The 21,806-nt window shown below is 38.4% G+C and overlaps 4 protein-coding genes and 5 non-coding genes across 10 annotated transcripts; 4 read left to right on the forward strand and 5 right to left on the reverse strand.

Annotated features, from left to right (window-relative positions):
- The first annotated feature begins 233 nt into the window (after positions 1 to 233).
- On the forward strand, positions 234 to 1,378 carry LOC124344468 (craniofacial development protein 1-like). Its single transcript, XM_046798022.1, has 4 exons — positions 234 to 444; positions 503 to 632; positions 706 to 906; positions 1,011 to 1,378. The coding sequence occupies exons 1-4, from the start codon at positions 390 to 392 to the stop codon at positions 1,324 to 1,326; spliced, it is 702 nt and encodes a 233-aa protein (XP_046653978.1). The 5' UTR covers positions 234 to 389; the 3' UTR covers positions 1,327 to 1,378.
- A 95-nt stretch (positions 1,379 to 1,473) lies between these two features.
- LOC124344463 (ubiquitin carboxyl-terminal hydrolase 24-like) lies at positions 1,474 to 12,945 on the reverse strand. Its single transcript, XM_046798014.1, has 36 exons — positions 12,815 to 12,945; positions 12,436 to 12,712; positions 12,230 to 12,368; positions 11,828 to 12,165; positions 11,471 to 11,710; positions 11,261 to 11,416; positions 11,041 to 11,197; positions 10,768 to 10,937; positions 10,378 to 10,644; positions 9,923 to 10,300; positions 9,676 to 9,864; positions 9,296 to 9,576; positions 9,060 to 9,237; positions 8,895 to 9,003; positions 8,699 to 8,808; positions 8,387 to 8,622; positions 8,050 to 8,315; positions 7,784 to 7,983; positions 6,851 to 7,721; positions 6,664 to 6,782; positions 6,302 to 6,604; positions 5,924 to 6,202; positions 5,579 to 5,779; positions 5,144 to 5,506; positions 4,957 to 5,076; positions 4,523 to 4,889; positions 4,186 to 4,391; positions 3,923 to 4,117; positions 3,529 to 3,849; positions 3,327 to 3,446; positions 2,872 to 3,261; positions 2,682 to 2,804; positions 2,552 to 2,617; positions 2,383 to 2,473; positions 1,965 to 2,206; positions 1,474 to 1,896 (listed from the first exon to the last, which is right to left on the reverse strand). The coding sequence occupies exons 2-36, from the start codon at positions 12,670 to 12,672 to the stop codon at positions 1,726 to 1,728; spliced, it is 8,199 nt and encodes a 2,732-aa protein (XP_046653970.1). The 5' UTR covers positions 12,673 to 12,712; positions 12,815 to 12,945; the 3' UTR covers positions 1,474 to 1,725.
- A 677-nt stretch (positions 12,946 to 13,622) lies between these two features.
- LOC124344396 (pre-mRNA-splicing factor CWC22 homolog) lies at positions 13,623 to 17,076 on the forward strand. Of its 2 annotated transcripts, none has more exons than XM_046797933.1 (9): positions 13,623 to 13,723; positions 13,789 to 13,946; positions 14,014 to 14,518; positions 14,586 to 14,714; positions 14,783 to 15,128; positions 15,337 to 15,776; positions 15,839 to 16,119; positions 16,199 to 16,300; positions 16,387 to 17,076. In XM_046797933.1, the coding sequence occupies exons 2-9, from the start codon at positions 13,789 to 13,791 to the stop codon at positions 17,015 to 17,017; spliced, it is 2,592 nt and encodes an 863-aa protein (XP_046653889.1). In that variant the 5' UTR covers positions 13,623 to 13,723; the 3' UTR covers positions 17,018 to 17,076. The 2 variants fall into 2 exon arrangements, with proteins under 2 accessions (XP_046653889.1, XP_046653890.1); XM_046797934.1 differs by having other exon boundaries at positions 13,625 to 13,946; positions 15,337 to 15,492; positions 15,559 to 15,776.
- A 55-nt stretch (positions 17,077 to 17,131) lies between these two features.
- Positions 17,132 to 18,668, reverse strand: LOC124344397 (protein-S-isoprenylcysteine O-methyltransferase-like). Its single transcript, XM_046797936.1, has 4 exons — positions 18,209 to 18,668; positions 18,056 to 18,147; positions 17,822 to 17,991; positions 17,132 to 17,746 (listed from the first exon to the last, which is right to left on the reverse strand). The coding sequence occupies exons 1-4, from the start codon at positions 18,428 to 18,430 to the stop codon at positions 17,352 to 17,354; spliced, it is 879 nt and encodes a 292-aa protein (XP_046653892.1). The 5' UTR covers positions 18,431 to 18,668; the 3' UTR covers positions 17,132 to 17,351.
- A 1,054-nt stretch (positions 18,669 to 19,722) lies between these two features.
- On the forward strand, positions 19,723 to 19,796 carry Trnai-aau. The gene has a single exon. It is a non-coding gene; the product is annotated as a tRNA-Ile (tRNA).
- A 77-nt stretch (positions 19,797 to 19,873) lies between these two features.
- Trnas-cga lies at positions 19,874 to 19,955 on the forward strand. Its single transcript has one exon. It is a non-coding gene; the product is annotated as a tRNA-Ser (tRNA).
- A 635-nt stretch (positions 19,956 to 20,590) lies between these two features.
- On the reverse strand, positions 20,591 to 20,663 carry Trnar-ccu. The gene has a single exon. It is a non-coding gene; the product is annotated as a tRNA-Arg (tRNA).
- A 506-nt stretch (positions 20,664 to 21,169) lies between these two features.
- Trnak-uuu lies at positions 21,170 to 21,242 on the reverse strand. The gene has a single exon. It is a non-coding gene; the product is annotated as a tRNA-Lys (tRNA).
- Positions 21,243 to 21,653: 411 nt separating this feature from the next.
- Trnas-uga lies at positions 21,654 to 21,735 on the reverse strand. Its single transcript has one exon. It is a non-coding gene; the product is annotated as a tRNA-Ser (tRNA).
- Positions 21,736 to 21,806: the final 71 nt, after the last annotated feature.

A 21,806-nucleotide genomic window follows, 5' to 3' on the forward strand; every position in this document is an offset into this window, starting at 1 on the left:
GGATACACAAATAAACAATGAAGTAATCGAATTATTTATTCCAAGGCTGTATCGTTTTTTAAATGGTTTAAATGTGCGGGTGAGGTAGTGAAAATGAAAATGAAAAGCTCTTTAAGAACGTTCATTGGCATCTAGCGGAAATTCATGAACTAAATTTCAGTGCGTCGACCGCACTGGAATGATGATTGGCTTCTCCTTTTATTCTTCTCCGTGACAATATGGATCAACGCAAGCAGACGAATTTGTATTCAATTTTTGATGTACGGCGGCTAGTTTTGTTGAAGCTTCATTGCTGTTGCTGGTTAGAGACTTGAGTCTCGATGAGTTGGTTGATGTTAAGCGATTGAGTTATAAGTGAAACCACAGGTGAAACCTAGATATTTCTCAAAATGAATGAAGAAGATTTTTCCTCAGATTCCAGTGATGATGATTACATTCCTACAGGTAATTGGCTCCAAAGTATGTCTATCTATCACAATATCTTAGTTGTTACATTTTCCAGGTGCTGAGAGTGATGTTGAAGAATTATCAGATGAAGCTGAACAAATTTCTAACAATGAAAGTGATGACGCTGGAGAACAAAGCTCTTCCAAAAAGAGAAAACGTCCCTTAAAAAAGAATAAATTAAAAAAGTAGGCAATCTATAACAATCTTTATTTATGGTTTTATGTTGTGCCTTACATTTACATTTTATTTGTTTTGTAGAACAAAAGTTTCTGAAGAACCAGATGAAGGAGATAAATTAAAAAATACTGATAATGATGAAGATAAAAAACAAAGGATTGACAGTATATGGGCAAGTTTCAAGGAGGGAACTGACACAAAAGAATTAAAAGAGACTGTTGCACCTATTGTAACCAAACCTACAACATCTACAGTCTATAAATTTGCTGGAGAAGAAATCGAGTAATTTGAAACACATCAATGCATTTTAAGTTGACTGGGCTTTTCCTGGATCACACACTTTTTTCTGTAAATTAATATGTATAATATTCTATTTTTAAATTTAGAATCCCAGAAGAAGTTAAGAAAACTGGACCATTAAATTCCCAAGAAATAAAAGGAAAAAGACCTCCAGCTTTAAAATCTGGGGGCCTTTCTAGCTTTACCAGTCAACTGTCAAGTAAAAAAGCAAAGCTCAGCACATTGGAAAAATCAAAGCTGGATTGGGATCGCTTTAAAACTGATGAAGGAATTGCGGAAGATCTGAAATCTTTTAATCAAGGCAAAAAGGGATTTTTGGAAAGGCAAGCTTTTCTAGAACGGGCTGACGTAAAACAATTTGAGATTGAAAAAAATTTTCGTGCTGGGCGGAAACCTCAGTAACATACCATGCAAATCGTCTCCAACACTGAAATACAACAAATAAAAAGAAGAATTCAAATGTGTCGTTTCTTTTTACAGTTGCTATCACTTGCGTAATTTTTTAAAATACTTGAAAAAGTTAAATTCTATGCAGAAAAACGAGCTTCGTCATTAGTTACTGAAACTGTATTTTTTCATTACTTAGAAGGTAATTCGTAGCTTCAAAGAAAGGGTTTCACATCCGTGTGTCTTAACCGAGGCGGACATGTAATTGGCACATGTTCAGACAGTTTTGGGGAGAGGATTCGGACTGTTTAACAAAAGGCAAATGCGTTTTGTCGACAAGAATGATGAAATTCACAACATCGACAATTGCTAGCATCATTTTTTACCCAACTTGAAGTGAGCTTCGTGGCCAATTCAAGAGGGACCTAAGCTAAAACGACACTTTGATTTAGAAGTAGATTCTTGGGTAGTAGATGTCTCATCAGTTTCAATAGACTGCGCTAACCCAAAATCAAGATCCGTTTCGGTTTCCATGTCCGACGATTCAAACTCGGTCAGAAGTGCTGTAGCCTCTTCCAATGTAACCTAATTTTAACGGACCAAAAATCAGTAAAAACAAACTTAGAGTTAACACAGCAATAAATATTGTCTACCTGAGCAGATGTTGTTCGTTGAAATATTCGTGTGTTGGAATTCTCATTGCTAAGATCAGCGTGGGGTGACCAGTAGCTTTGCTCAATCTTTTGCTTCAACCAATTGACTGACCACTGCCACTTGCATGGTGATTGCAACAGGTAGTCTTTTGCAATTTGAAGGCGATTTGCAAGACTAACTAAAAATTTCATTAGCTGATAGGCCCGCCTGCTGTCGTTGCTTTGTTGCGATTGTATTAAGGCTAGAAAAAAAGAAAATTTGTTAAACATCTTCAGTAATAAATTCAAGAAACTTTTAAATAAAAATAACATGCAATGCAATCGATTGAACAAAAAAAAAAGAGAAAATGCGTACACCATTGTTAAATAAACTGTCGAAACTTAAGACTGTATGCTATTTATTTATTTTTATTTTTACCTAAAACGCCTTCAACAGACTGGCCGTCCTTGTCAGTAAAACCATCAATAACGCACTGAAGTCGGTTAAACTGCAGACCATCCTCCAAAACCTAGAACATTCATTAAAGGCAGAAGTAAGGTTTAAAAAGTCCTCAATAATAAATTAAGAAAACAAATTCATCAAGTACCAAAATTTCTTGGAGAAGCTGCGCCAAATTTTTCAATTCACTAGCCGAAACAACCGCGCACTGGTGCTATATAAATATACACCAAGTTACATAATTTTTTCTAAATTTTATCATTGATTATCAAACAAACCAATGTTTCACGAAGCAGAGTCCGCGAGAAATCCAGCTGTCCCCGAGCAATATACAACAGCATTCGGATCAATGATGATTCACCACTTATGTTATTTAAATGGCAACACGCAACGACTAATTCCTGTATGATGAGGACGATTTAACGTAAATAACATTGAATCTATGTTTCTTTTTTTTTTGGCAATTACCTGAAAGTAAAATACGGAACTTTGTCCATACAGCACTGAAGTTACTTCCGGTGGTGTAGGAAGCCTACCAGTATTGTCACAGGCTGTGATGCTGGAATTTTGGGCTTGCAAATCGCAATGAAGGATCATTGTTGCCAGTGTTGTATGGAGATCATGGAAATCCTTTGCCTGCGTTTGACTCCACCTTCTTTGCAGTGTAGAGGTAGGGGAAGGTGCTGGCATAGGTATGGCAAGACTTTTTTGTCCGGTTGGTGTTGGCTTCGAATTATTTTCTCGGGGGGATAAAACTGGTGATGGAGGATTGAATCCGACTCTGTCTGCTCCCAACAGAAACACGAGGAGCTTACGGAAAGCACCAAGTTGAAATAAATGTTGACACTGGTCAACTCCCTTGGAAATAAATTTTATCTTAAAACTTATTTTATAAATAAAAAAAAAAATAAATTATTAAATACCATATTTGCATAAGTTGATAGAAGATAAAAAAATTGCGAGCATGTTTTGCAATTATCAGGGACATCTTTATCCAACATGGACAGCAACGATTCCAGTAATTTTATTAGACACGGTTGATTCTGAAATTCAAAATAAAATTCAAAATAAAATTCAAAAAAAGTTTAACATTGGTTAAAAATAAAAAGCAAAGGACAATATTACCGTCTCCCCTCCATGACTAAAAAAACTCGACAACGAATTTTCCAATATCTTTGAAAACTGGTGGCGTACATTTCGAGAAGGACACTCCAGCAGAAAGGATCTAATATGCTTAGTTCCTTCTTCCCCTGACCAAAAATCAATGGCCCACATTGAACACTCTTTGTAAGATGATGTGTAGCTATTGATTAGGTCGACCCAAGAAGAGAGGCGGCTGGATTCTTTAGCTCGAATTCGTAAATAAGTGTGGCACAAAAAGTGAAGGGCAAGATTTACGGATGGTACTGCACATGAATTGGATGCAGTCTTCTTGGTTGCATTGGCCTATTTACAAAAAAAAAAAAAAAGGTTTTTTTTTAATCCAAAATAATAAAAATCAATAAAATTTGCCTCTTACTTGACATAATTCGTAGATAAATTCATAGTAGTCCGGACAGTAAACGTCCCGAGATTTCAAAAAACGAAGATTTTCTTCTCTCACTGCTTGTTGCACTTGGGCGGGCATTTTTCCTCCAAAAAGGCCTTGCCTTTCACCGTGGTTCAGCAATTCAGACAATTGGCTTAAACTGTCACGTTGCGGAACAGATCCAATCTGGTGACAATGAATAGATTTTGAGAGGTTCTGCAATTAATGATGTTTGAGCCAGTATGCGTAATTACCGAAGCTGATGAAAGTTTGTTAGGCGTAGAGGATAAGGATCCTGCTGCTCGGAAAGATCGGCTTCTAGTCACAATGCTAGAATTTGCTCCAGAGCTGCTTGTTCCCTTACGAGGAGTTCGCGGAGTTTTCATGGGATCTTCGATTCTGTCATAAAACAGAATATAGCCGTTCCAATATCGTTGTCGTGTTTCCGGAAATCCATTCGCTAAAGATAATATGACATAAAATTATTTAAAAAAATAAGTAAAAAAGGAATGTAGAGAAAAGGTGTAGGATGACAAAGAAAGGACAAGCGGTGAGGAAATAAATTAATTTCAAGGACGAAACAACTATTACTTGTATCATAACTCTTTGCTTTGTAAGTTCCACCGAAGCATTCAGCTTCAAGAGTTGTATCATTCATATCGAATTCTTCAACGGTTGTATCATTGAATTTCAGCCATCGATTACGACCGGAACGATCTTCCGAACGTTTTCTTTCTTTAATAAAGGAGTAGTAGTGTCCAGCGCTGGCTTGTCCACTGTGTACAACGACGCCAACAAGCTCGTAATTGCTTGAAGACATACGCGTACTCTTTAAAGTCAAACTATTGCGATTTTTAGATGTAGTTGCTGTAGTAACATCAACACCAGGACTGTCGGTTCGTTCTCGCTCTTGAATGCCTTCTGACGTGTACGGTGCCATATCCAATTCCCATGGAAACTACAAAAGAAAGGGAAAAAGTTAAAACTATTAAACTACGTAAATTAATCGACAAAGGGAAATGTACTTGAAAGTAGTCATCGAACTTGAGTGACCTTCCTGCATCCCAATCGTAGTAGAAGCGCTTCAGCTGAATAACCAAGGTTGAAGGCAATGTCTTGATGCACATGCGTTTAACTGTATTTCTCTAATGGGGAAATAACTAATATGTAGAAATTCATAAAATACACAATTAAGCTGATTCTTCCACCTACCTTTACGCCGCACTCTTCACAGAAATAAGCATTATCTCCTTCTAAAAGTTCTCCTTTAACAAACTGCTCCAGTGAATCAAGTAGATTGTGACTTTTCACTGTCAGATTGAGAGCAAGGAAAATTTGCTCTCTTTCATAGCGATGTGGACATTCTTTGCAAATCATTTGATCGCTAAAAACGCCACCAAGAGTGTTTTGAAAAAGTTTTTCACGCTCATTTCTGAAAAGATGTTCGTCAATACTATCAGCCAAGTGTGTGAAAAACTCAAAAGAGTCTTGTTGTTCACGAACATTGACAGGTTGGCCTCGAAGGCGTAAGCAACGCCAGAACTTCTCTGGCTCATAGTACTGAAGTTTGGAATCCTATAAAAAATTTCGAAAATAGTTTCAACAAACTTCTATGCATGAATTGAATGCTTCAATAACAATATATACCTGTAAGTGTCCCATGACCATTTGAAACTGGAAGAAAAGCGTGTCTTCGTCCGAATCTTCATCGTCGATTGCCAAAATGCTCTCTTTGATGCCTGGGATGAGATATAACTGCTGGATTACAGAGTTCATATAGCAAGTTGCGCCTGCATTTTTTAACCCCACGAAATTACAGGCCGCTCGACCTTCCACTGCTGGTTCAAACTAGATTCAAATTAAAAAAGAAAATTATAAAAATTCAGCGTACGGATTTTTTTTTTCGAGCTGACTCTAAGTGATAAATTAGCGATCACTCAGAATATACGAATGCTGGTTGTTGAAGGCAGTCACAAAAAATGAAATGATTACCTCAAATTCTTTAGCCAAATCTGGGTTGAATCGATGGTGCATGGATATCAGTTGTTTGACCACAGCTTCAAGATTCTCCTTACATTCAACAACCAACTCAATGATCAATGCATATGCAGCAAGGCGCGATTCCGATTGACTGCATTTAGGATTAATATTTGTTGGAGTAGACAAGAAACTAGCACGTTTTAATCCTTCGGCAATTAATTTTGATGCCGGAAAGAGATATTGATTAAGAAGGTCTGGTATTAATAGTTTCCCTGCTTCTTTTCGGTTTACCTGAAATACCATTGGAAAAAAATTAAATTAAGAAATGAATTTTATGACGATAAAATTTAGTAATATTATTTTTCGAAAATTTTTGAGCGTCGTACTTACACCATCACAGTTGAGGAGTCCTCTCACCACATTTAAATGACCAGCTAGCAAGGCATTGTCGGCTTGCTCCATCTCGATCGATGAAGTTCCACTGTACGGAGTGAAATTGGACAGCCATCCAACTTCATCGTTTAGCATAGATACAGCCACTAGTCCTAAACTGCGCTGATCAGCTACCGTCAGTGACGACAAGAGTCGACACCGCAAATTGAAATATTGACTGCACTGCGATAATAGTCGCTGCGATGCCCCTCGCGTTGTACACGATGTTATCCATAGTGGGACTGGAGCTTTGACTAAAATCTATGAAATAAAATATTTGATTACTATTCAATCTTATCCCCTCCGCTTTATAATCGTACCTGAGTTAGTGGATGTTTACTGGACTGACTTTGTGCTTGGCTAAGTCTAAAAAACAGAGCAGAAGCTTTGTCTCGCACTTCTGAACTGGCACAACCAAGAAGTATATCTATGATGAAATCTGTTGGAAAGAAATTGAATAAATCAAGTTTTGAGGATGAAATAAGACATTCGTTAAGCGAGATTTACCTTTAACATAGGGGAAGGAAAAAAAAGCTGCGAGCTCTTTTGTCCCTCGCACCTCTAGACAAGTAATCAGCAACTCAAGAGCTTCACAGGCAATGAGAACATCTTTGCTGCAGAGTTCTTTGTTGGAAGCGCAAATCCCAAAGTACAGACCGGCAGTATCGGTATCTCCGCAACTGCTACTGCTACTTGTGCTACCCGTACTACTCTGACGACTTCGTCTGCCGGGATTGAGTAGAGATGATGCGACGCTGATATTGCTGCCAGTGCCAGTGCCACTATCAATCGACTGACCACCACCGTCCTTGTTCGGCAAAGGTGATGACCCAGGTGCGGCGGCGAGGTACAACTTTCCTGCAGCGGCTGCCCAGCATACGCGAACGAAGCAGGAAATCATATCAAGAAATTCAGCTTCGCTCAAGGTTTGCAATACTTGCAAGGCTGCTTTTGCCGTTTCCAAAGAAATTTCTTTGACGGGGCTACACGAAAAGCTCAAGGAAGTGGTGACGGATTGCAGCTTTACAGGAGAAAGTTGAATTTTAATAGGCGTAGTCTGACGAATAGGTGAAATTTTCGTAGGCGTCATTTTCGTCGGCGTTAACTGCAACTTGGAAGGAGTCATTTGGGTTTTCATTGCCATACTTGAAGCTGCTTCATCAACTTCACCACACAACAAAAAGCGGGCCAATTGAAGAGCAATCAAGCAGCATCCTTGTCGGATTTCATAGTTGACATCTTGCGAAAAATAATCCTTGCGAAGAACTCGAGACACGAAGTTTAATCCACAAGCCAATAGAAATTCTTGCTTGAAGACGTTGGTCTTGTTCAGGGTAGTTATGTCGAAAAATGTTGGCATTAATCGTCCAGACAAAACCTACGATGGATATTTTCTGATGAATAATCGATATCCGCGAGATTAATTTCCTGGTTACTTACCTCAAGATTATAAAGTACACGGAAAGGAGACATGAGTGGAGCTGTTGGATTCAGTAATCCTCTGAGCATGTCCTCCACAGATTCCTTAGAATCGTTCTTATCGGCAACTGAAAGTTGTTGTGGCGCACGGCGAAAGCTTGCAGAGCGTATATTACTAGCTAACCCACTTGGCTTATGAGAAATAGAAAGTGAGGGTATGCCTTAAAATGCAAACAATCGTTATAATAATTAATAAATCAAATCAAACATAAACTTTCAGCACCCACTTTTCGTCGGTGATGTCGCAATAGCTGCATGGCCAACAACTGTGGGTGCAGTAGCACGTGCAAATGGTGATGTTGAAGCAGTATTACTGGCACTGAGAGCATTTAAACTTCCAACCGAAGGCCGTGGACGTATATCAACGTCAAACGAAGCAGCGGTCGAAAATGCAGACGCAGCAGATCGTCTCGAGGCAACTTTTTCCAGAACTTCTAGGACTGCAGGATCCGTCGGAATCAAATGTAATAGCCTTCGAATAGTTTCTTGAATCCTAAAAATTACACAAATATGTAGGCATAAGAATTGTAGCTTAACACTAAGAAGGCAAATGAAAAGTATTACTTAAGATCATCAATTTCCGAAAGTTGATAAAGCATGGTAAAGACTTGGCCACCGTTAGCCATAACAATGCCAGGCAAGGATCGCTCCTGTTCAATGTGGAAAGACATTCGAGCAGCGGAGGTATTCGATGTGCTAAGGCTGGATGCCTCTTCCATTTCGGTTTCAACCGTATCTGACGGAGAGGCTCCAACAACGGGTGATGGAGTGTTTGGCAATTCATCCCAATTTTCTTTCAACTGAGTTCACAGGAAGATACAGTGTATGGAATAACGAATCGAATCTTGGGCGCAACCTGAGGATTTCAAAACATACCTCAGTTAGCTGCGCACCACCAGACACAGCCCCAGCCCCAGACGTTGATTTAACAACCCAAGTTTGCTTGTCCGTACAACCGAGTTGACTCAACGACTTTTGTTCTCGACCTAATTTCAAAACATTAAGTACAACATCGAGGTTTATTTCGTATTACGAAACTTAAATGATATTCTACTCCCTATATCTTATTTACCTAGAGGAGAAGGGCGATCGCCTATGACCAAAGTAATTTGTTCGGCGTTGAGGCGTAGAAGCGATGCTATCTTTTGTTTGACAGCCCATACCGTTTCGTGACTATGAACCTGAAATTCATAATTTAATTAGATGGAACTTCAATTTGCCATGCAGTTTGTTTTACCAGTAAATCAATGTCCGTCTTGGAATCTTCCGTTTTTATGTGTAATCCTATTGGTTCTCCTTTAAATGATAGTCCATGAGGCAAAATTGTTCTTGGAGCTGGATGGGTTTCTTCTATGACACTTATATATTTTTCGACAAGTTCTAACAACCGCCTGATGTGCTGAAGACAACCAGATCTAAAAACAGAATTTTTAAACAGATGTTCTTGAATTACATTGAAACCAAATCACTTACTTTTTGTCGGGTGTCAACGACGACAGCTGAACAAGAGAAATTGCAGGCGTGTTTGAAGATGTGGCTTTGGAACATGGAACTTGGGTCTCTAATCGCTTATAGCAATCATTAATAAACTTTTTATGCAAAGTCGCAGGATCCTTTTTCATCCGGGGAGCAAGATGTAAATACGAGATATCTAAAATATGCCCCATGGCTTCTTTTGCTAAGTCTTCATTTGGAGACTCCAAAGCTACTTGCCAAAAATAGTCAGTGCCAATAGGGTCCAATTTTTCAACCATCTATTACAAGCCAACAGTCAAAGAATTAGTTATGAATTAATACTAAGATAAATCGTATTAAATATGGTTGGAAGAACAATGATGAGAAAAATACCGTACCGCTTGTGTTCCAAATCTTCGCATTTTGCCATCCGACACATTCACGGATTCAAAGAAAGTTTTAACACACTCAAAACCTCTCAGAGTAAGTTGGGCAGGGTTACTCTTCAAAATTTTTTCGCGGAAAAGAGCACTTTGCGTATCAGGCTGCATGTCTCCCAAGCACGATGCAAACCATTGAAAACAACACTGACAAAAAATAATTAAGATAAAATAATGAATTTTTATTTAATTCAGAAACACAAACCTCTCTGTCAGCTTCACATGCATCTGGGTTTGTCACAAGAGTGTCCCACAATTCCTTGCACCTAGCCCACGGAAGGTATAAGTCAGCTTCCTTCAATAGTAATTGCAACAAATCAAGGTGAGCTTGAATAAGCTGTCCATGTCGATACCCATATCTGGTATCCGCAATCGTCTCTTGGGTTAAGGACTGAGACAAAACTTTAGCTGAAGCAACTGCCTGAGAATGGCACTTTCCAAGTGAAACTAGCAATAGTTTAACAATTTCGTGATTAGTGTTCCACTCTGCTAAAGCAGTTTTGTCAGGTTTGTGGTAAGTCCCACTCCCTTTTACCATGCTCCGAGCAACATTCAACAAATGACGAAGCAGTGGGAGTGTACCCTACAGAAATATAACATTGGAAGTTGATTAATTAAATAAATAAACATAAAGTAATTCTGATTTTTAAAAAACTTTACCTGATTTCCTTTCTTCAAATCGTCGATGCAGCGCAAAACATATGTTTTTCTTAATTGCTCTTTGTTCGGTATTTCAGCCAACACACTCAAATGCTCATCGAGTGCTCTCTCAACTAAGTGACATGGAAGTCCGGTATAGCGGGCTAAATCCCATAATGTTTCCAATATCTTTGAACCCGTTTTAGATACTCGACATTCTTTACCAAGCTGGCCAAGAAAGCTGAGTAACTTTTCTCTCATTCGATCGTTGGAATTGCGCTGCCATTTCTAAATAAATTTTTAAAAACAAAATCTTTGATAAACCTGCAATGATTAGTTTGTAAAACGTTTTAAAATTCAAATCTTAACTCTTATCAGAAAACAAGCCATAAATAAAAAAATAAAACATACCTCTTGAACGAGCAGCAACAAATGATCCAACTGAGCCGGGGCAAGTTTGGGAGCAGCAGCGGCAAGAACACCATGTAGATTATCCACGACATGAAAACTTTTTTCTCCCATTGCCCAGATTTGACTCAACTCATCCGAGCTTAGGCGTGGACCCAAAAATTCGACAAGACCTTCGTAAAAAGTGCAAAACGTTTATCACGATGCGATGAAAAACAAATTCGCAAAATAAAAATTTCCAAAAACATTTAAGAGAAAATAAGAACTTTAAATTACCTTTAATCCGATCGGTGTACTGTACGTGGTCAATATTGCCTTCCAGAGCAACCGACAACACCTGATGATCAGACAACCATTCTGCCAGCTGATCTCCTGGAATAGAAGATTTCTTTGGCGACGTGGATTCAGCTTCCTCCACTAACTTTGAAACTTCCTTAAAAATATAATTTTTTTTACAGGTTTGAACTGATGACATAGTAATAAACTTTTTGTTTACTTTCAGAGCATTCATTCGTGTGCTAAAATGAGGTGTTTTCAGCATGCGTAGGATCACCTCAAGGCGAATGTTGTTCATTCTGTCAGCAAGGTCAGGCCATAAACATTTGCAGAGTAACTTTAGCGCAACTAGTAGTTCAAGGACAGCTCCGATATCCTAAGAATTCGAGTTTGTAAATTCTGTGCTACACGTCGAAATGTTAATACTGACCTTGTTTTTTAAATCTTTATCTTCAATCATCGTAACATGATTAACAGCATACTCCACACATTTTGTAAGCATGGGACACACAGCAGATGGATTTAACAATTCGGCACAGTTTCCTAATGGTCTTAATATCGCAGCCATGGAAACTGGATCAAGATCTTCTTCAAAGCTATCTTGCATCATGCCGAATCCATTTTTGGCTCCAAAATGATTCAAAAGGTCCACAAGCCAACCATATGGATCCTTGATGAATAAAAGATGTATTAACTAATTTGATACCAGTTACCACAATATAATGCATAATACAGTAATTAAATATACACCAGGAATATGGGAGGGTCAATATAACGATAAAAATACCTGATTAAAATTTTCCGGCGACCTTGCAAATATTTCACCTGGTCCAAATAAATCTTCCCAGTGTTTTTCCTCACTCTGTTGTCCTTTATTCTTGCAATTCCATTCACAGTCTAAATCACAGGCAAGTGAGAATACCTGGTTAAGCATTTGAACAGGAACTGGTTTGTGCTTCATGCGAACAACAAGAAGATCTATGAATAGCTCCAGCATATTATAGATTCCTTTTTGAATTTCAGAGTTCCACCTCTGCACTGCTCCAGAATTTAACAACTTTCTGAATGCCTCTGGCATGCATTTATTCAAAAACCTCTGCATGTTTTCATCATTCTCCCAAACACCTTAATTGGATTAAAAATTAATGTGTGTAATAGAAAAACACAAAATTCACAAGATATAACCTACCTTCTTCTATTAGTTTTGTCGCAGCTGCTAAGCATTTATGCAAACTTTCATCCTTTTTATAAGGAATAGACCATTGATCTGTAAATACTCTAGACTCTAATTCATACAGGTGGGTTTCAGGGAAGCCATCATTTCCACTCTAAGAGATAAAAATGTAAGTGTTGAAAAATGCTTTACATTGACATAATAGATGAAATAGGCTTTACTTCAGACACAGAAGCATCTTCGCTGGATCCTTTGGAAACACCAGCTACCTCTTTCATGTCAACATCGATGTTTAAGTCAGCAACAGGTCCATAAGATGACACTGACTGATCATTGGTGAGGATAGCAACTGCTTCATTTAGATCATTCTTGGCTAAACGTAAAGCTCGTTTGATTTCTCCGATGTCCGGAAATCCCATGGCCATTAACGTGCTGATATTTTCGTCTTCGACGTCCATGACGTCTTCTCTCCGGCGTTTTAAAATTTTTATTGTTTATCTGAAGAGGAAACAAATACAAAATTAGAACATATCACGATGCACGATGAGTGTATCCCAAGCACTCTGCGCATTTTTTTTTTTTGTTTTTTTGTTATCTTACTACGATCACAAGAGGCACGAACTCCTTCGCGGAGCTTTTTGAAATTCTTCTATACACATAGGATAAACTGCATGGAGGAGTGGCAAACAAATGTTAGCGGTAGGCAGGCCCCTTGTCAAATGCGCCCTCCCTATTAAACCGTGGGCGCTGACATCTTTGACATGTTGCCAGCTCATTCATTCCTCTAAACAGTGGTTTCAGACGGATTCGACTTTTAGAAAAAATGCTTAATGATTTTTTACCACATAATTTCAATTGAAAGTATGAAATCTCTTTAACAAATCTTCGTGGCTGCCTGTTTTTATTGTTTCATAGCGGTTAGTAATACCTATTTTAAAACTAGGAACTCGCAGGACTAGCGAAAACATGCGAAAATATTTCAAAAATTGAAATAATTATTCTTTTAACGATCCTTTATAACTCTGATTTCACCAGTAACTATTTTAAAAATTCTACACGAAATACGAAGACCTGAGAAGGCTCAGCGCTTAACGCTGCCACAAAGCTGATAAACAATTTAAACAAGTTATCGAAAAAGTCCAAAAAGTATTTGATGGTTGCTCGCTGCTCGGGGCAGAATATTTATTCAATTATTCCTTTTCCAATAAATTTTAAACAAATTTTCATTAATGAGGAAGTGGTTGATTACAAGAAGATTCTTAATTCTTATTTTTTGTCACGTTTGTCTCTTTGCCTGCCTTTGCGATAAACCCGATAAGGCATAAGGCGACAAGCCGACAACCAATGAAATCGAACAAGCTGCCCAAACGCAGGTGGCGCATTAGTGGTAGAATTGTAAGCAAACGGCAATACCGCAATATGGCAATAGGCATTAAGCCAAGGAAGCAAACGTAAAAAAGCAGTTGTTTCTCAGCGTGTTGCGATTGCAATTTTCTATTCATCCAAACAGTATAACATCTGTTAAGTGATATTTTCAAATTAATTTCCCTTCATCTGTCACAATAATCCTTCAGATGGAAAGTGTCGTCAAAGCTGTTGGTTTACCCGTAAATTTCTTAGAAGAAGTCGACGATGATTTGGAAGATGAACGAGACGAAAAAGCTCCAGCAAAGCCCGATAGCAATATTCGGAAACGACGGTATAGTTCAGAGGAGGAATACAGAAGAGAAAGGTAGACAACTGTACCAAAAGTGTTACAAGTAACAAATTAATTTACTTCATATTCATTTTTTTATCAGGAAAAAAAACTATGAAATAGGCACACGCTATTGGGGAGATGAAGGCCCTAGAGATAACTACACACAACATTCAAGAGAACAAGATCAACATTCAAGAAAAAGAGAAAATCAATTGAAAAAGGATGACAGAAAAACTAGTGAACAAGGTCCTTTAAATGAAGAGGATACTAAAGAGCCTAAGAGAGTTAAAGAAATGGATCCAGTGCTGACACGAACCGGAGGAGCTTACATTCCTCCTGCCAAGTTAAGAATGATGCAAGCCCAAATAACTGACAAGTCAAGCTTAGCTTTTCAGCGTTTATCTTGGGAGGCTCTCAAAAAATCCATTCATGGATTAATCAATAAAGTCAATGTGTCAAATATCCCATTGATTATAACATCCTTGTTCAAAGAAAATATTGTTAGGGGACGTGGTCTTCTAACTAGGTCCATCATTCAGGCACAAGCTGCATCACCAACATTTACACATGTCTATGCAGCCCTTGCTGCATTAATCAATTCCAAAGTATAAACGTGATTTATATTAATTCATGTATTTAATTTAATTCACATCACATTTGTTGATGTTTCAGTTTCCTAACATAGGTGAACTGCTATTATCTCGCCTTATTCTTCAATTTCGCCGTGGGTTTCGTCGAAATGACAAACAAATATGTATGAGTTCGACAAGATTCATAGCACATCTGGTGAACCAACAAGTGGTAATATTGAAATTTTGCTCTCATGTTTTGTTTTTCAAATGCACTGAAAATTTTTCTTGGTATTTTAGGCACATGAGCTTTTGGCTCTAGAAATTTTAACTCTTCTGTTAGAAAATGCAACTGATGATTCAGTTGAAGTCGCGGTTGGATTTTTGAAAGAATGTGGTCAAAAGTTAGGTGAAGTCTCCCCTCGAGGATTAACTGCTGTCTTCGATCGCCTCCGTCATGTTTTACACGAAGCTGACTTAGACAAACGCGTGAAGTACATGATTGAAGTAATGTTTCAAGTACGAAAGGATGGCTTTAAGGACAACCCTGCTATCGTGGAAGATTTGGATTTGGTGGAAGAAGAAGATCAATTCACTCATTTGATGTCGATACAAGAAGAAGAATTGGATCTCCAGGATATGTTGAGTAATAAGTTGCTATTAATGGATTTAAAAAATATCTGTATTCCTCAATCTACCAAGTTAGTTTACTGGGCTTAAATTTTTATTTATTTTTAAAATAATCTTTGACTGTAATGAGCCCCAAGTTCCGTGCTTTTCTTAAACTGTTAATAGTAGATTTTATATGTCTATCTCCACTTTGATACCACTAACTGTTTCGCGTATTTTTGTAGATGTTTTCAAGCACGACCCGGATTATGAAGCCAACGAAGAAAAGTACCAAGCTGTCAAAACAGAAATTATTGGAGATAATTCGGGCGAATCAGACGGTTCTGGAGAAGAAAATGATGAATCTGATGGAGATAGTGCTTCGGAGGAGGAAGCAAAAGGTAAGAATAGCATATACTTTTACTTGGGTCGATTCAATTTGTATGTTTTTAATTTTGTTTTTTTAGAACAAGGCGATATTGTTGACGAGACGGAGACAAACCTTATTGCTCTTCGACGCGTTATTTACCTTACTATTCAGAGCAGTTTAGATCACAATGAATGTGCCCATAAAATGATGAAAATGCAAATGAAACCTGGACAAGAAACTGAGTTATGCCATATGATCTTGGATTGCTGCACCCAACAAAGGACGTATGAAAAATTTTTCGGCCTTTTAGCCCAGGTACGATTTCTTATTAAATAAAAAACTATTCAAGTATATCAATTTTCTTTTCGGTGTATTAGAGATTTTGCCAGATTAATAAGGCATACATACCACCATTCGAGCAAATATTTCATGATACATACGACACAATTCATCGGCTGGATACTAACAAGCTTCGCAATGTAGCCAAAATGTTTGCCCATTTACTTTTCACAGATGCCATCAGTTGGCAAGTGATGGCTAACATTCGACTAACTGAAGAAGATACTACAAGCTCTTCGAGAATATTTCTTAAAATTTTATTTCAAGAAATGGCAGAGTACATGGGTCTCAGCAAGCTAAATCTTCGCCTCAAAGACCCGTCAGTGCACCAACTATTTTTTAAACATCTTGTTTGGTTATACGTCACCAATTTAATTTTTTTAATATTTTCGTTTTAGGACTTTGCAACCGTATTTTGAAGGAGTTTTCCCTCGCGATGATCCTCGCAACACTCGATTTGCCATTAATTTCTTTACTTCCATCGGTCTAGGAGGGTTGACGTAAGTTTTGTCTATCTCGTTGATAGATTCTTTAAGATTAATTAATAATTTTGTGTTGCGTTGGATGGGACGTTTCAATTATGTAGAGACGAACTTCGGGAACATCTTCGGACTCACCCTAAGCCGCCGCCAATTACTGTTCCAGCACCAGTGTCCTCATTGTCAGCTGCCGCTGCACAGTTGTTATTGGAAGATTCTGATTCAGATTCAAGTTCATCGTCGTCTTCATCTTCCTCGTCATCATCATCTTCGTCTTCATCATCGTCATCAACATCTTCATCATCGTCCTCAGACGGAAAAACGAAAAAGAAAACTTCTCGGTCAAACCGTCGTTCAAATGATAGAACCTCGAAGTCTGTGAGTCGTTCGACTGACAAACCTCGCGAAGACAGTAAACCTAGTAGCAAACATGCTGACGATGGTTCTCGTGAAGATCGACCTAAAAGAATTGAGCGTTCTCGCAGAGAGGAACATTCTCGCAAGGAAGAATATTCTCGTAGAGAGGATCATTCTCGCAAGGAAGAACATTCTCGCCAAGAGGGTCGACGCCGCACTGAATCCAACGAAGGGAAACGAACTGAAAGAAGAAGAAGAACCAGAACTCCAGAAGACAAAGGACGTGACCCTAAATATCCAGATGATCAAGGGAAAAGTAAGAGCAGTAGACACAGGCAGGATTATGAAGATGAATTCAAAAGTCGTCATTCCCGTCGATAGATGTGTGCTGTATTCGGCTTGTTTTTTTTCCCCAATGAAATATACTTCTTTTACCTCGTTATGATCGTGTTTTATTTTGTACGTTCGCTGTCTTACAAAGGGTTATTTATTTACATGACTCGATCATAACGTTAAACAAGAGGAAATCAACTTTTTCATAAGTTTTTTTTTTTCTTTACAAGTGTTATTCTCAAGTTTTACCATCACACCACACTTTTTATTAACCTAATACTAACCATTTAGGTCATAGACAGCAAAAATGTACAATTCATTACTCGTATTGCAGCTGGAAGTGAAATTGAACTACGAGTCTTCAGCAGGGGAGTATGACTTATTACATATTGTAACCGTGAATGAATGGTAAACCAGTAGGCACTTTTGACTGATACGCAACATAATCACGACCAAAGAAGTGGAGAAGAGTTACTTCTTCTTCAAACACACGTTCATGGAAAAATTTCCATGATGCAAACGTATAAGCAACGGCACACAGAGGATTACACAAAATGATTTGCGTACCGATGGACCAATAAAACCAACCGACATAGCTTGGATGACGGCATAGGCTGTAAATTCCAGTAGTAACAAGTTGATGTTGTTCTTCTCGGCGAGTTCTGATCAGATGATCAAAGTTGTGAAAGGCTGTCAGCATTGCAGTCTTCCTTAAAACTTCTCCTCCAATACAAAGAAGGAGACCTAGCATACTTATCCAGTAAGCATTTTTAAAGCCTGAATAGAAAAAAAGGCAACTATTAATATCAAATAAAAGAACATAATACAATTTGATCAATGTGAATGTGATACCTGGGAACAGCCAAAACTCAGTCCAATATTCAATCCAAGATATTAATGCTGCAATACCATATGCTTTACTATGATTGAGCAAGAAGCTTTCCAAACTTAAATTTTGGGGCCTGATTACTGAGGTGACAACAAACTCAGAGAAATGGAAAAAGGACATAATCAAGATGTACCTGTAATCACAAAAATAGATTCTTAAATTATGCCTGAATCTGATATGAAATGCATATGCATTACCATCCAAGAGAGGTATAGTTTGCACTACAACATAATGCAATTGTTATTCCAAATGCTTGACCAATTCCAAGTAATAATGATCTCCAAACAATCTGCATTAAAGAATATAAAATCAAACATGTTCTTTGCTATTTTAGTACATTAATTTCTTACTTGGTAATGTTGTTCTTGAAACAACAGTCGAGATATTAGACAACTGACTGCTAGCAAGACAAATGAACTGACTGTAATATAATGCAATCCTATTGTGTGTTTTTCTTCTTGATGAGCAACTTCAACTGGGTGTAGGTAAAGACAAATAAAAACTGTGGTGCAAAGATGCAGAATCCCAGCTACCGCAAAACTACAGCACCCGATTTTCCCATAGGTGTGCATGTTAAATTGATTGTCAGCGGCTGATTGATGAGTATGTCTCGAAGATATCCTTAGCTGAATAATGTTGAATTCCTTAAATTGGTCCACAATGCTGCACAAAACATATTAAACATCCCAATAGCTATTCCGCTATTCTGACGAGTTTCTGACAGCAAGACAAAATAAACTTCCCCGGGGAATTTCCCAAGTCTACTTGCCCGCGCAAACCGCGCGTCCTAAGTTGCGCGGAATACTTGGCGCGTGAAAAACCATGGCCTACTCTATGGTTAAGGCCTGTAGACTTGTATCCACTGCCATGAAGGCGAGAGGCGTGGCCAAATTCCCTAGCCCTGCTCCTGTGATAGCCAATCTCAAGAAAAAATGAGGGTTGTACTTCGCCATCTGGTGTTGTAAGATGTAAATGTAAATCTCGTTGTAGGCTAAAGTAAATAACAAGTTGTTGGAAGCCACGAAACGCGTTTTTCTTACTAAGTTCAACACCAGTTGTTTAGGAAAACGACTAAATAGGGTAAAATTACACGTGCATAATTCCCAAAAAAATTTTCTAATCAATAGGGTCTTTGCATGAAATTTCGATTTGTTTTTAACATACTTCATGAGAATCAGTTTTTCACGCTGATCCTCATGGTATTTTTTATTTTTTTTTTAAAATCAATCGAAGTGTGTGTTTTTCTAGTTCAAAGTTCGAATAAGCGCCTCCCATTTCAAAACGGGGTCTCAGCCATTTTTGATGGGCGGTGCTTAATTTGTTATGAATTTGTAGACGACGCTCACCAAAATCACCCTTTTCGTATTTCGCCTTAAGACCCTTAGGGCGAAAGAGGGTTGTATTCAGCCGTAGGATCTAGTAATAATATTTATTGGTTCACCAATATTTCCGTTTGACCTTACTGAAGAGCAGGTTAAATGAGAGATGCAAAATCCTAGCACTTTCTTTAAGTGTAGGTCGCGTGGCCTAATGGATAAGGCGTCGGACTTCTATGAAAGTAGTTATCCGAAAATTGCGGGTTCGAGTCCCGCCACGATTAATAGCATATGACGAAACTATTAGTTCATGATGAGTAGTAGTTAACCACAAACCATGGGGAATCATGTCAGATCAATAAAACTACAAATATATCTCGAACACTCAATGAATATCACTGGCTTGCATTGCCTTCACAGTGACGATTGAAATTGGCTGCTGATATAGCCTTGCTTGGTAGATACCTTAAATCATTCTCTCTAAAGACACACAGAGTATACCTAACTGATGATGAATGAACCTTTTATTAATATATTAAGAATTTATTGGCCTGTTAGCTCAGTTGGTTAGAGCGCCGTGCTAATAACGCGGAGGTCATGAGTTCGATCCTCTTACGGGCCACTATAATTCTTTCATTAAATATTTTCCACTCTAAAAAGGTACTGATATATTCGAAATATTTTGCTAAAATAGTGAATGCAGATATGGCCGAGTGGTTAAGGCGACTGACTCGAAATCAGTTTCCATCTTGGAGCGTAGGTTCGAATCCTACTATCTGCGTTTTGTGGCATTTTATTGGTAAATGTAACTACACCACATTTGATCAAGTGACGCCAGAAGTTATTTCTAGTCATTTTTTGGGAGAACATCCAAGTTTAAAATCAGTAGGGGAGTACACAGTGAGAGAAGAACGAAAGGTCTTTAGGTCTTTAGCATATGTGATGGCCCTGGACAAGACAAGACAAACTAAGCAACGGGGTGACCCTGGATAAGGCATGCTCTCAACAATGGTCCGTACGAGTGGTAAGAACAGTCAGGTCCATCGAAGTCGAGGTCTGTGATCGTAGGCCAGGTTTAGATAGTTTCTAAAAGTAGATGAGAGACAACAAGTACACGTTGCCGAGAATGCACCTTACCATCATGACCAGCGTCTTGAATTCAGCGCGTTGTTGCTCCAGGAACCAGTGAAGACGGCAGAGAAGGATGAGAGAGTCAGAGTTCACCTGTAAAACAGCAGAATAAGTTCCGCTGCCAAGTAATTGTCACTGGCAAAGGTTTCCAAGTTTAAGCATGCCATTTCAGCGATTTCCCAACACTTGGACCAATGAAAATTTTTGCTTGAAAACAGTAAAACAAAAGACAAGTAATTGCCAATTTAACGACGATTTTCGATAATTATAGTTTCGGTTGCTCGCTACCTCTGGCGAGACTCGAACTCGCAATCCCCGGCTTAGGAGGCCGGTGCCTTATCCATTAGGCCACAAAGGCTGAGTTATGTTGAATCTCCTATTCGAGGAATGACGTTATATTGCAAAGCTTTTACCTAGAAGATAGCCAAACGTCCCATGTTGTATAAACATACAGCGATTACCGTCTGTGGACATCGTCTCAATCTTGAAAACCATGTTTTTTGAATAATCTTAACTACAAACTCTATTTACAGCTTTCGAGTTCTATAACTGGACATACATTTACTATTGCAATTAGTTGTATCAAATATCAAGGCTTTCTACTCTCACAATGAGGGATACTCTTTCTCACTATCTCATTTCATTATTTGGGTATGTTCCACGACCTATATCCGAATGTACTTCCTTTTGGTTCGCACTTTCTCTACATCGTAGGAATTAACGTAAAGAAACACCATGAGAACTCGTGTTGTCGTCTATGAACATCTATGAATTCTGCCCATAATGGTGAATGATTTCAAACGATATTAACTTGATAATAAATGGTGGAAAACCAACAATACTAACTAAAATCAGAAGACTAGCCGCCCGATAAGGGACTTGAACCCTTGACCTCAGGATTAAAAGTCCCGCGCTCTACCGTCTGAGCTAACCGGGCTTAATAATTGGTATTGCAATAGTTTTCCGTTCGAGTTCATTTTTAAATTTTACGATTGCTTATAGATCTTTTACGGACGGAAGTACGGACGTTTTTCTATTCTTCGTAAACAAAATGGGTACACATTCTTTCATCCTATAATTTGTCTCTGACTACATTTTGTGTTTGTAAACTACACTCAAAGACCGCCATAATGCATTTCGGCACTGGTTCTGAAAAATAGACACGTTTCTGGAAACGCCAAGTAACAGGTCATGGCTCCACGGTTCCGAGATAGATCCCGGGACCTAGGATACCCATGACTGCACAGTTAATATTTGTAATCATGCGTAAATTTGAGATACTAGTAAACGATTGAAAATGAGTTGTTCCACTAGAAAATACTAGCATGTGAAACAAATGGCAATTCACCGCAGTTGGTAGGATTCGAACCTACGCCCTCAGAGAGGAATAGATTTCAAGTCTATCGCCTTAACCACTCGGCCACAACTGCCCCGATTTTTCAGACAATCTAGTAATAATATTTATTGGTTCACCAATATTTCCGTTTGACCTTACTGAAGA

This window comes from Daphnia pulicaria, chromosome 6, assembly GCF_021234035.1.
Source record: "Daphnia pulicaria isolate SC F1-1A chromosome 6, SC_F0-13Bv2, whole genome shotgun sequence".
Lineage (NCBI taxonomy): Eukaryota > Metazoa > Arthropoda > Branchiopoda > Diplostraca > Daphniidae > Daphnia > Daphnia pulicaria.

Bases quoted from the DNA above. Each gene is read 5' to 3' on its own strand.
- LOC124344468 (XM_046798022.1), top strand. From the start codon at position 390: ATGAATGAAGAAGATTTTTCCTCAGATTCCAGTGATGATGATTACATT. The intron at 445-502 runs GTAATTGGCTCC...TACATTTTCCAG, and splicing joins TGATGATTACATTCCTACAG to GTGCTGAGAGTGATGTTGAA. The intron at 633-705 runs GTAGGCAATCTA...TTTGTTTTGTAG, and splicing joins AAAAAGAATAAATTAAAAAA to AACAAAAGTTTCTGAAGAAC.
- LOC124344463 (XM_046798014.1), bottom strand. From the start codon at position 12,672: ATGGACGTCGAAGACGAAAATATCAGCACGTTAATGGCCATGGGATTT. The intron at 8,316-8,386 runs GTAATACTTTTC...TGTAATTTTTAG, and splicing joins TCGGAAATTGATGATCTTAA to GATTCAAGAAACTATTCGAA. The intron at 5,780-5,923 runs GTAATCATTTCA...ATTTGAATCTAG, and splicing joins ATTTGGCTAAAGAATTTGAG to TTTGAACCAGCAGTGGAAGG.
- LOC124344396 (XM_046797933.1), top strand. From the start codon at position 13,789: ATGGAAAGTGTCGTCAAAGCTGTTGGTTTACCCGTAAATTTCTTAGAA. The intron at 13,947-14,013 runs GTAGACAACTGT...TTTTTTTATCAG, and splicing joins GAGGAATACAGAAGAGAAAG to GAAAAAAAACTATGAAATAG. The intron at 15,777-15,838 runs GTACGATTTCTT...TCGGTGTATTAG, and splicing joins TTTTCGGCCTTTTAGCCCAG to AGATTTTGCCAGATTAATAA.
- LOC124344397 (XM_046797936.1), bottom strand. From the start codon at position 18,430: ATGCACACCTATGGGAAAATCGGGTGCTGTAGTTTTGCGGTAGCTGGG. The intron at 18,148-18,208 runs GTAAGAAATTAA...TCTTTAATGCAG, and splicing joins TTCAAGAACAACATTACCAA to ATTGTTTGGAGATCATTATT. The intron at 17,747-17,821 runs GTATCACATTCA...TTTTCTATTCAG, and splicing joins TGAGTTTTGGCTGTTCCCAG to GCTTTAAAAATGCTTACTGG.